We start from the raw sequence: 13156 nt of genomic DNA on the forward strand, positions 1-13156 counted from the left end.
GTTTTTTCCCACCTGGGAGTTTTGGGTGTTCCTGCTCACATTTGTATGTTCCTCTTATATTCTTCTTATTATAAAACTGTTACAGTAACTCTAGGATTTGTGTATTGTCTTGACTGCTGCCTGCCTTGACCTTTGCTCTGACATTGACTATTCTCTTGCCTACCATTTGCACCGATCCCTGTATGGACCTTGTCTATTCTGTTGCCTACCACCTGCCTAAACCTCTGCCTGGACAATGAATATTCTCTTGCCTGATGCCTGCCTTGACCTCTGCCTGGACATTGACTATTATCTTGCCTGCTGCCTGTTTTGACCTCTGCCTGGACAATGACTATTCTCTTTCCTACCATTTTCATCGATCCCTGCCTGGACCTTGACTATTCTGTTGCCTATGACCTGCTTCAACCTCTGCCTGGACATTGACTATTCTCTTGCCTGATGTCTGACTTGATCCCTGCCTGGACCTTGACTATTCTGTTGCCTATGACCTGCTTCAACCTCTGCCTGGACATTGACTATTCTCTTGCCTGATGCCTGACTTGATCTCTGCCTGGACATTGACTATTCTCTTGCCTGCTGCCTGCTTTGACCTCTGCCTGGACAATGACTATTATCTTTCCTACCATTTTCATCGATCCCTGTCTGGACCTTGACTATTCTGTTGCCTATGACCTGCTTCATCCTCTGCCTGGACATTGACTATGCTCTTGCCTGATACCTGCCTTGACCTTTGCCTGGACATTGACTTTTATCTTGCCTGCTGCCTGCTGTGACCTCTGCCTGGACAATACTATTCTCTTTCCTACCATTTGCACTGATCCCTGTCTGGACCTTGACTATTCTGTTGCCTACCACCTGCCTTAACCTTTGCCTGGACATTGACTATTCTCTTGCCTGCTGCCTGCTGTGACCTCTGCCTGGACAATACTATTCTCTTTCCTACCATTTGCACTGATCCCTGTTTGGACCTTGACTATTCTGTTGCCTACCACCTGCCTTAACCTTTGCCTGGACATTGACTATTCTCTTGCCTGATGCCTGCCTTGACCTCTGCCTGGACATTGACTATTATCTTGCCTGCTGCCTGCTTTGACCTCTGCCTGGACAATGACTATTATCTTTCCTACCATTTTCATCGATCCCTGTCTGGACCTTGACTATTCTGTTGCCTATGACCTGCTTCAACCTCTGCCTGGACATTGACTATGCTCTTGCCTGATACCTGCCTTGACCTTTGCCTGGACATTGACTATTATCTTGCCTGCTGCTTGCTTTGACCTCTGCCTGGACAATGACTATTCTCTTTCCTATCATTTTCACCGATCCCTGTCTGGACCTTGACTATTCTGTTGCCTACCACCTGCCTCAACCTTTGCTTGGACATTGACTATTCTCTTGCCTGATGCCTTCCTTGACCTCTGCCTGGACATTGACATTTATCTTGACTGCTGCCTACTTTGACCTCTGCCTGGACAATGACTATTCTCTTTCCTACCATTTGCACCAATCCCTGTCTGGGCCTTGTCTACTCTGTTGCTTACCACCTGCCTCAACCTCTGCCTGAACAATGACTACTCTATTGCTTACCAATTGCACCAACCCATGCCCATACCTGGACCTTGACTTTTATGTTGCCTACAACATTTTATTCTATAGGGCCTCTGCTTAAAAATAAATAAATATATATATATATATTTTTTTTTTTCATAATGTTTGGGGATTCTAAGTATTTTTCTAGCAAAAAAATGCTGACTTTTACATGTAGGAGACCAGTGTAAGAATTGGCCCGGTAGGCAAGTGGTTAAAGCAAAACTCAACCACTGCCAAATGACCTCCTTCTGTGCCTGTTCCATGCCACCATTTTTAAAAAACATTGCATGCGTAGATGCACCGCTGGTCTCATCCAGGCTTTTGGGAGCTGGCAGAGACCTGTGGAGGAACTGTGCACGTGCAGCAGATGTTTGTGCATGCGCACAAATTCTCCAGCTTCTGGTGGATGGGCACTGCAGTGCTACGCGGTATTTGTGCGCCAAAGCAGACATGTGCACTAACTGCAGCTTACTAAAACACTGCCTCCTGGAAGAGCTTTGATGTACCAATCCCAAGAGGCAGTGGGGCCAGGTTTAGGACCGGTAAGGCAAGCAAAATTCAACAAAAGTAAGAAAAATGGTAATAAAAATTAAATAATTAATTTAAAAGGGAAAAAAAAATTGTGGAAGGGTGGGACAAGGTAAGACAATGTTGTTTAGGTAAATTTACATTATACATAGACATTGCGTGCCCACCCTTGCACCCATGATTTATGCTCCCTGTCCCTCCCGTCCCATCCCGTCTCTACATCCACAATAAACTTTCACCTCTTAGATTGTAAGCTCCCAGAATCAGGGCCCTCCTAACCAGGGGCGTACTGACCATTTGGAAACTCGGGCACTGCCCGAGGGCCCGGGGTCAGTAGGGGGCCCCATGAAATGCCCCTGGTACCTTTTTGATAGGCTTTTTTGAGTTTGGGCAAGGACACAGGGGCCCCATGATCCCCTATTGCCCGGGGGCCCCATGAGTTGTCAGTCCGCCCCTGCTCCTAACTCTCTTGTATTGAACTGTATTGTTGTTGTATTGCCTCCCTTTATACTGTAAAGCGCTGAGCAAACTGTTGGCGCCATAAATCCTGTATAATAATAATATATAAATCCTGTATAATAATAATATATAAATCCTGTATAATAATAATATATAAATCCTGTATAATTATAATACATAAATCCTGTATAATAATAATAATATATAAATCCTGTATAATAATAGTAATAATAATAATATATAAATCCTGTATAATAATAATATATAAATCCTGTATAATAATAATATATAAATCCTGTATAATAATAGTAATAATAATAATATATAAATCCTGTATAATAATAATAATAATATTAATAATAATAATTCTCTGACAGATTTTTTACGACAGTTCATGAATCTCCTGAATGAGCGCAGCAGTTTATATTATGGAGGTGATAATCCCTTTACAAAAGAATAGCTGGAGATATACGCCATTATCTGTCAAAATATCTATTTGCTACAAAATAAAACAAATTTTGTTTTGAACTTTTCTCAGTATATTACGCTCGGATTTTGATGGCGGCGTTCTTCATCACATTATTATTTCTGAATATTACGGAGGCTTCACAGAGGCTTTTTTTTTTCTTTATAATAGTCTCTTTTATGACAGAAAATCGCAAGTTATCCTCTTTTCTTTTATTTAATACATTAACATTTGTTTTAAACTAAATGAGTTCAGGCCGCATTAGTCCATGTGTAATATAGCAAGCAGATATCATTAGACATTAAAACGTTCAATTTAATATTTCAGAGACCGCAGATGAAAAAAAGAGAAAATAATATTCCATTTGTTCCTTTCCAACACATAAAAAGCCGAGAAGGGTCGGAGTAGTAGATTAAAGCCGTCTAGACATTTTTATTTGTTTTGCTATCTGAAGACGTATCATTGACTTTTGCATTGCAATGGGGAGATGTATAGGGGAGATAATTTATGAAAAGACCAATCAGCTTCTCAAGTGCAAAATAAACTATTCAGGGCAGGAGGGATCTGAGGCCGTTTTTATGTGATTATAGACAAAATACACTTGAATATATTATTCTTATTATTATTATTTTTTTATTATTATTATTATTATTACTATTATTGTTATTTTTTTTATTATTATTATTATTGCTATTATTGTTATTATTATTTTTATTATTATTATTGTTATTTTATGATGCAGATTCTGTTTTGGATCTTCAAAATTTTCCCTTGCGGAACATTACTGGAAATATTCCTTCCTTTCAGGAACATTTATTGATGTCAGTCCAGGTTGAGAATATGATCTGTGATTTAGGTTCCATTCACACTTTTGTGACTCCAAAGTCCTGCAATTTCCATTGTGACTTTGATGCAACTTTGGATGGGTGAGCCTTGGATGTGACTTTGGCTTTGACTGTTGCAAAACTATTGCATTGATGACATTAAAGTGTTACTAAACCCCCAACAGTACAATCAGTCTGTAGATGCAGGAAAGCATGCTTGTTATGCTCACTGTGGAACCTAAGGGGTTAATCCTCTGAATTGTGTAAAAAGGCTGTTTGATCCTGTCTTCTCTGCCTTTCCTCTTGTACAAATATTTACCTGTTACAGACTGAGCCCGTGGTCACATGCACATGCTTGTAAGGGGGGCTTTGATGGGGACAATTGTTGTAAGGGGGCACTATGATGGTAACAATTGTTGTAAGGGGGCACTTTGATGGGGACAATTGATGGAAGGGAGCACTCTGATAGGGACACCTGATGTAAGGGGGCACTCTGATGGAGACACATGATGTAAGGGGGGCTCTGGTTGATATAAGGAGGTGCAGGTTCTGTTTATTCATCCTCATCTAATGACAGGTTCCTCTATTCACTGCTGCACTGCCTCTGCACTACCCGTTAGACATTATGTCCAGGTTGCTGCTCATGGTACAGAAGCGTGAAGAGTGAATGTGGATTGCTGGTTCCATGCATCTTTTGTCACACTGTTGACATTATGCCCCCTGACTTTTTATCTTGCACCCAGAGATCAGGCCAAATACAGTAGGGGGCCCTGATTTGATTACAACCCAAGGTCCTCGTTATCTTCTCTGGCTTGCAACATTTTTATCTTCCGTTTTCTTTGTTCAGAAAACAGTTTGCGGCTTTTACTTTGTCTATTTTTGTACTTATTTATTAAAGCATTGCAGTGATAAAGTGCCGTGGTCTGGGGGAAATTATCTCTTTTCTGATGTAAACCAAAATGTGATTAACTTCCAAGGGCTACTGCACCTGGCTGTTAGAAGAACCACGAGAATGTGGAAATTGCTGTAACCTACGACAAATGTTACTTAGAATGATCTGATGGGGTGACCTGTAACAAGCAGTCATGGTTAGTTCCCAGCACTCTCAATTATGCTCAGGATTCTCAGATTTATTGCGAGTCAAAAACTATTAAAGCTGAATTTCATACAGATATAAAAAACACACAACTTGTAGTATAATTTTGTATTAATGAATACCCCCCCCCCTTCCTGACCAGGCCATTTTTTTTGTGATACAGCACTGCATTACTTTAACCTCCTCGGCGGTCTGATTCTTTCCGATTTTTGGTGCTGAAAGCGGTACATTTTTTTGCATGGAAATATGTATTTTTTTTATTGTAGGCTGTAATTCTTAGGAATAACTCACTGAAATCTGTCCGAACAAGAGTCTAGTAAACATCCCGGGGGATGATAAAATTTGAAACACGTAATCATAAATTATAATTTATTAAATAATCATAAAAAATAATAATATAATAATAATACATTTAATTAAATAATATAATCAAACCAAAAACACTGAAATGTGAAATATAGCGCCAAGTTCGCACATCGCTGAGCTCAGTCACAGAATCGTTTTCAGTGTCTGATGAGGAATTTCCCCCACGAATCATTATCACTCAATTCTGCAAGTGGTTCTGATTTACTATCGCTGTTCTCTAGCCGATCTAAACCGCTTTTGACCTAAAGGGACACTTTTTGGACGCCATGGACGTTTCTCAGTTTCCAGGCAGAAAGAACAGACAAAATGCAGACGGGGCGCCGGACAAAGCACTCGGGACAAAATGTATGTGAAATTGGTTGAGACAGCAATGTTTTACTATGTAAAATGTAAAAATACAAATGTAAAAAAAAAAAAAAAAGACATTTTTTAAAATTTTTAAATTTCCCGCCGCCAGCGTCCCGACGTCACAGGGACAGGACACAGAAGCCGGATGCCGGCATCGGCCGCAGGAGATGGCCAGGGACGCTGCAGGGGACACATCGCAGGAGCGCAGGACAAGGTAAGTGAATAACAAATGCCGGAGCAGTGCCGCATGGTATTCCCGAGTGTAGCTCGGGGTTACCGTTTGTGGTACTGAAATGTTACCCCGAGCTACACTCGGGAATACCGCCAAGGAGGTTAACTGACAATTGCGTGGTCATGCAACGCTGCACTCAAATTAAATTTACATCCTTTTTCCCACAAATAGAGCTTTCTTTTGGTGGTATTTGATCACCTGTGCATTTTTCATTTTTTGCGCTATAAAAAAAAAATACCAACAATTTTGAGAAAAAAACAATATTTTTGAGTTTTTGCTATTAAACATGTCCAGTAAAAAAAAATTAAAAATCAAATTTCATCATAAATTTAGGCCAAAATGTATTCTGCTCTGTGTCTTTGTTACAAAAAATCCCAATCCATGTAAATTAATTGGTTTATGTGAAAGTTATAGCGTTTACAAATGGCGGTATAGATACTGGGATTTTTTCCTTTGTAATTTCTACTAGTAATGGCGGCAATCAGCGACTTATAGTGAGACTGCGATGGACATTCTGACACTGACTTGGTGTCACTGACATCCCCAGTGACACCAATACAGTGATCAGTGCTAATAAAAAGCACTGACACTCTACTAATGGCACTGGGCAGCAAGGGGTTAACATGTGGGGTAATCAAAGGGTTAACTGTGTGCTGTTTCACATTGTGTTCTGCGTGTGTGCTTCACTGTAAGCACGCTGCTTTGTACAGCTCTACTATGCAGAGCCATGCAAAGCAGTGTGCAGAAGCTGACGGGAGAGATCTGTATTGTTTACAAACAGTTCCCCCCCCCATCAGAGATGCTTGGCAATCACCCGGCGCTTACAAGTAATCAAAATATTTACTAATATTATCAGTATAAGGATTAGAAATAGTCTGTGTTGATTGAGAGAGTAAAGTTCCACTTTAACTGCATCAGAGGGAAAAAATCAGGTCTTTTGCCCTGCCTGTGCATGGTGGCGGGGCTGTGTAAATCTCAGGGCTGGATGGACAGAATTTCAAATCCCTTGGCAAGTGAAAGGGCTCCCATATATGTATTTTTTTTTCTGTGTATGTAGCTGATTTCCAGGAACTGAGATTTAAATCCAGCAATCCCAAAAAGTTTGAGAGGGTTCCGATTAACATATTTACCCCCGGTTCACATCTATGCGGCCGTGCGGGCCGCGTTTTGCACGGGCACGAGAGCCCATTCATTTGAATGGACTCCCATGCCCGTGACATGCAGGGAAGAAGTCGCTGCACTTCTTTGGATACCGCAGCCCGCACGGGAACCTCGGTTCTCAGTACGGTTGCGTTTCCCAGTGCAGGCGGCATGCCATTAGAACTAATGGTACCTGCCCGCGGGTCCACAATTCTCTGTGCGGGATTTTCGTGCAGATCCGCAGCGGCACCACCCACACCGATGTGAACCAAGGGTTAATGGCTGCCATTCTAAATATCAGTATTTGCAATTATTATCAATATTTGCAATAAGTGAGTCAGTTTACATATCATTTATTGTTTTGTTACATTCTATCAATAGGTCTTTCCTGGAAACATAAACACGGATGGTGTGGTGAACCATAAATTCCAGCATTCCATTAAAGCCAGATTCATCAGATTTGTCCCTTTGGATTGGAATCCCAGCGGGAGAATCGGGATGAGAGTGGAAGTCTATGGGTGTTCATATAGTAAGTAGGTTCCTTTTCTTACATTACTTTGTCATTTCCAATGTTTCCAGTCAGACTGGCTCATTTATTTTGTATCGATTTTTGTTTTGTCAACCACAAAATGGGGAATAGATTACAAAGAATTAGGACGGTGTCCATAGCAGTCATTTAAATTATTCTTTTTAAACGCAGAATAAAAGTTGGAATTGGATTAGTTACATAGTTGGTAAGGTTGAATAAAGGCCCATCCAGTTCAACACGTGTAGGTGTGTGTTCATGTTCTAACTCATATCCATGTATACTGTGTTCTCTAGGAAGCTCATCCAAGAGTTTTTTTGAAACTATCAATATTATGTTATGGGCTCACTTTCCAGCGATTTCCAAATGTCAAAATGATAGCTGAAAGCTTCTGCTGTAAAAAAATAAAGACATGCAAAGTGACATTTTTATAAACATTATAAAGACAGGAGATAGAGAGATACGAAGTAACTTTGTTTATAATCATTGATCAGACAGGAGATAGAGAGATACCAAGTAATATTGTTTATAAACATTGATTAGACATGAGATAAAGAGATACAAAGTAACATTGTTTATAAACATCGATCAGACGGGAGATAGAGAGATGCAAAGTAACATTGTTTATAAACATTGATCAGACGGGAGATAGAAAGACACAAAGTGACATTGTTTATAATAATTGATCAGATGGGAGATAGAGATATACAAAGTAACATTGTTTATAAATTTTAATCAGACGGGAGATAGAGAGATACAAACTAACATTGTTTATAAACATTGATCAGACGGGAGATAGAGAGATACAAACTAACATTGTTTATAAACATTAATCAGATGGGAGATAGAGAGATACAAAGTAACATTGTTTATAAACATTGATCAGACAGGAGACAGAGAGATACAAAATAACACTGTTTGTAAACATCGATCAGTAGGGAGATAGAGAGATACAAACTAACATTGTTTATAAACATTGATCAGACGGGAGATAGAGAGATACAAACTAACATTGTTTATAAACATTAATCAGATGGGAGATAGAGAGATACAAACTAACATTGTTTATAAACATTGATCAGACAGGAGACAGAGAGATACAAAATAACACTGTTTGTAAACATCGATCAGTAGGGAGATAGAGACAAAGTAACATTGTTTATAAACATTGATCAGACTGGAGATAGAGAGATACAAAATAACATTGTTTATAATCATTGATCAGACAGGAGATAGAGAGATACAAAGTAACATTGTTTGTAAACATCGATCAGTAGGGAGATAGATACAAAGTAACATTGTTTATAATCATTGATCAGACTGGAGATAGAGAGATACAAAATAACATTGTTTATAATCATTGATCTGACTGGAGTTAGATACAAAGTAACATTGTTTATAATCATTGATCAGACTGGAGATAGAGAGATACAAAGTAACATTGTTTATAAACATCGATCAGACGGGAGATAGAGAGATACAAAGTAACATTGTTTATAATCATTGATCAGACAGGAGATAGAGAGATACAAACTAACATTGTTTATAAACATTGATCAGACAGGAGATAAAGAGATACAAAGTAACATTGTTTGTAAACATCGATCAGTAGGGAGATAGATACAAAGTAACATTGTTTATAAACATTGATCAGACTGGAGATAGAGAGATACAAAATAACATTGTTTATAATCATTGATCAGACAGGAGATAGAGAGATACAAAGTAACATTGTTTGTAAACATCGATCAGTAGGGAGATAGATACAAAGTAACATTGTTTATAATCATTGATCAGACTGGAGATAGAGAGATACAAAATAACATTGTTTATAATCATTGATCAGATGGGAGATAGAGAAACACAAAGTAATATTGTTTATAAACATTGTTCAGACTGGAGATAGAAACACAGTAACATTGTTTATAAACATTGAACAGACAGGAGATAGAGAGATACAAAGTAACCACTTGCCCTCCAGAGGATTTACCCCTGTTCCTGACCAGGCCATTGTTTGCGTTACAGTGCTGCGTTACTTTAACTGACAATTGCACGGTCATGAGATGGAGGCGCCTGTCTAAACAGCTATCTCCTTTCTAGCCGAGTTGTCGGACAGCTGTGGGGAAGGTAAAAAAACCTTCTACGTGCAGCTTCCCCTTAGCCCCCCTAATACTTACCTGAGCCCGATCTTGATGCAGCGGTGTGCATGAGAGTAGTGGCTCTTCTGGCTCTCTCCCCTCTCATTCGCTCAGAAACAGCAGCAGAAGCGATTGGCTCCCTGCTGCTGTCAATCATAGCAAATAAGGAGGACTGAGCCACGTTCTGCACATCAACGGACACACAGAGCGGGGCTCAGGAGCGAGCATGCACAAGTGCCCCGTTAGCTAGCAGCTTGCTGTGGAGGAGCCAGGAGTGCCAGCAGGGGACCCGAAAAGTAAAAGATCAGGGCTGCTTTGTGCAAAACCATCACACAGAGCAGGTAAGTAGGACATGTTTGCTTGTTTTTCTCCTTTAGTATCACTTTAATCTGAGGCATAACTAAATAATTGAACTGCTTTTGGTCTCCCGGAGTGTGCGATTTTCTTTCTATTATCATGTTGCCTGCTGTGACACTACTTATTATTGTGCATTGTTTAATATTTCATGATGTAAATAAAAAAAAAAAGAAATAAAACTTCTGAATCTCAGGAAAAAGTTTTAAAAAGTTGAAGATGAAACAGCAAACTACTGCCTGGGTAGACGTGTCAGGGATCATGAGAATTTCATCAAAGTTTGGTTTTGAAAGTTTTCCTGGTACCGGCAATTTTTCACAATTTTCTTGGTTGGTGAACCCATGTAGGAAACCACCAAGGAAAGAGGTCAGTTGAGCCCGGGTTCACATACATGTGGTGCGGAATATCGCATGTGATTCACACAGGAACCGCACCACATTCCTATGCAAACCACATGCGATTTGTGTGCGGTGCGATCGGAGCCGTACATTATGTATGGCTCTAATCGCACCGCACCCACACCAAAAAGGTGCAGCACCCTTTTTTTGGGTCCGCACTAGAATCAGATTGCATGGGTATTCACACCCATGCAATCTGATTCTGCACATTGCACCGCATTTTGCGGACCGCTATAGGGGTGTTGTTAACCCAGGGGCGGACTGACCATTTGGAAACTCTGGCACTGCCCGAGGGCCCGGGGTCAGTAGGGGCCCCATGAGATGCACCTGGTACCTTTTTATAGGCTTCCCCTTCCGGTCCGGACACTTTCACCCCCTTCCGGTCCGGACACTTTCACCCCCTTCCGGTCCGGACACTTTCCCCCCCTTCCAGTCCGGGCACTTTCACCCCCTTCCAGTCCGGGCACTTTCACCCCCTTCCAGTCCGGACACTTTCCCCCCCTTCTAGTCCGGGCACTTTCACCCCCTTCCAGTCCGGGCACTTTCACCCCCTTCCAGTCCGGACACTTTCCCCCCCTTCCGGTCCGGACACTTTCCCCCCCTTCCGGTCCGGACACTTTCCCCCCCTTCCGGTCCGGACACTTTCACCCCCTTCCGGTCCGGACACTTCCACCCCCTTCCGGTCCGGACACTTTCACCCCCTTCCGGTCCGGACACTTTCACCCCCTTCCGGTCCCGACACTTTCACCCCCTTCCGGTCCCGACACTTTCACCCCCTTCCGGTCCCGACACTTTCACCCTCTTCCAGTCCGGGCACTTTCACCCCCTTCCAGTCCGGGCACTTTCACCCCCTTCCAGTCCGGACACTTTCCCCCCCTTCTAGTCCGGGCACTTTCACCCCCTTCCAGTCCGGACACTTTCCCCCCCTTCTAGTCCAGACACTTTCACCCCCTTCCAGTCCGGACACTTTCCCCCCTTCCAGTCCGGACACTTTCCCCCCCTTCCAGTCCGGACACTTTCCCCCCCTTCCAGTCCGGACACTTTCCCCCCCTTCCAGTCCGGACACTTTCATCCCCTTCCAGTCCGGACACTTTCATCCCCTTCTAGTCCGGACACTTTCATCCCCTTCCAGTCCAGACACTTTCACCCCCTTCCCCCCCAGGTCAATTTTCAGCTTTCAGCGCTATCACTCTTTGAATGACAATTGCGCGGTCGTGCAATACTGTACCCATATGAATTTTTTTGCATTTTTTTGAGACAGATAAAACTTTATTTTGGTGATATTTATTCACCGCTGGGATTTTTATTTTTTTTTTGCTATATAAATGAAAAAGTCCAAAAATTTAAAAAAAAAGTGTTTTTCTTATAAAATTTTGCAAATAAATAATTTCATCGCAAATCTTGGCCAAAATGTATTCAGTTATCTAAACCCAAATTAGTTTATAACCAAAAATTATAATTTTTTACATTTTTTTTTCCTTTTTTATTTTATCTGTTTATATTATTATTTGTTGTTGTTGTTTTTTTTTTACATACTGTCACCCTAGCAGTACAGTGTCACCATGATAGTAGACGTCTTGTTTACTACTCTGAATGTGATCACTGGTTGGCGAATCAGTGATCACATGATCGGGACCTCGCACAGAGGTCCGTACGACGATCGGTGTTCCACTGTGTGGACGCGTCACGGCGGTCACATGCTCCCTGAACCCCGCCCTTCCCGTCCCGCCTCCCGGCTTCTGAAACTCTTAAAGGGCCGGGAGGTGTCTGCGTGAAGGGGTTAAGAAAACTCCAAAACTCCGGCCTGACAAGTGGATTCTTCACCACGACAATGCTCCTGCATATGATTCTTTACATTTTATGAGTTCCTGGCCCAGAAATCCATTCAGAAACTTGATCAACCACCTTATTCCCCTGACTTAGCACCCTGCAAATTTTGGCTATTTCCCCAAAAATTGTCATTCAAAGTGCGACTGCCCTGAAAGCTGAAAATTGGCCTGGACAGGAGGTGGGGTATAAGTGCCCGGTATTGAAGTTGTTAAATAAATGAATTGCTGGGGTTAAAATGAATTCCTTCGAAAACTGAGACCTTCTTGATTCAGGTGCTCAGTATCTCGGCTGCTTTTATTATTTTCAGTATGGGGTTTCTTACTCTAGAATGACTTATCTCCTGGAGCTGTAAGTGACACTGATAGGATACCATTAGCATTAATTGCTTTTATTTTGCCTTTTGTCTTGTATCATGTAGACATGTAATCAGGGCTCGCTGGAGCATAAATATTTATACATATCTTATAAGATGACTTGCGTTCATTATGCAGATGTTTCCGATCTCGACAGAACGAGTGGAATCATTGGAGCCGGCTCAGTGATGTACAACGAGGTGCCGCCTAATGATATGTAAATGAGATGCCGCTCTCCTTGGCTTAATACGTCGGTGTCATTGCTGATGGTAGGATCGATGGAATCTCAAGCAGGTGGAAGTATTTTCATCTGTATAGAGGATTTATGTGTCAGCTCAGTATTTTCAGGGCCATAGATATTTCTTTTTTTCTGGGGGAGGGGGGGGGAGTCAACCTGGGGCACCCAAAAGAAAAATAATTAGACACAGGGCTTCAGGATCCACAGTGAAAATTTGAGCCTACTCATTATGCACTTGGTAACATATGGCACCAGGGGTGGATTGACAAC

At 41.5% G+C, this 13156-nt stretch overlaps 1 protein-coding gene across 1 annotated transcript in view; it reads left to right on the forward strand.

Moving 5' to 3' along the window:
* Window positions 1-13156, forward strand: part of LOC149462245 (contactin-associated protein-like 5) — a 689962-nt gene that overhangs the window by 245400 nt on the left and 431406 nt on the right. Inside the window, exon 4 of the mRNA XM_089677184.1 lies at window positions 7431-7578. Coding sequence (XP_089533310.1) covers window positions 7431-7578 — 148 coding nt within the window. The remainder of the gene's footprint in view (window positions 1-7430; window positions 7579-13156) is intronic.

Source organism: Staurois parvus, unplaced genomic scaffold (genome assembly GCF_062004578.1).
Source record: "Staurois parvus isolate SC_StPar_1 unplaced genomic scaffold, SC_StPar_1.0 ptg000179l, whole genome shotgun sequence".
Taxonomy (NCBI): Eukaryota; Metazoa; Chordata; class Amphibia; order Anura; family Ranidae; genus Staurois; species Staurois parvus.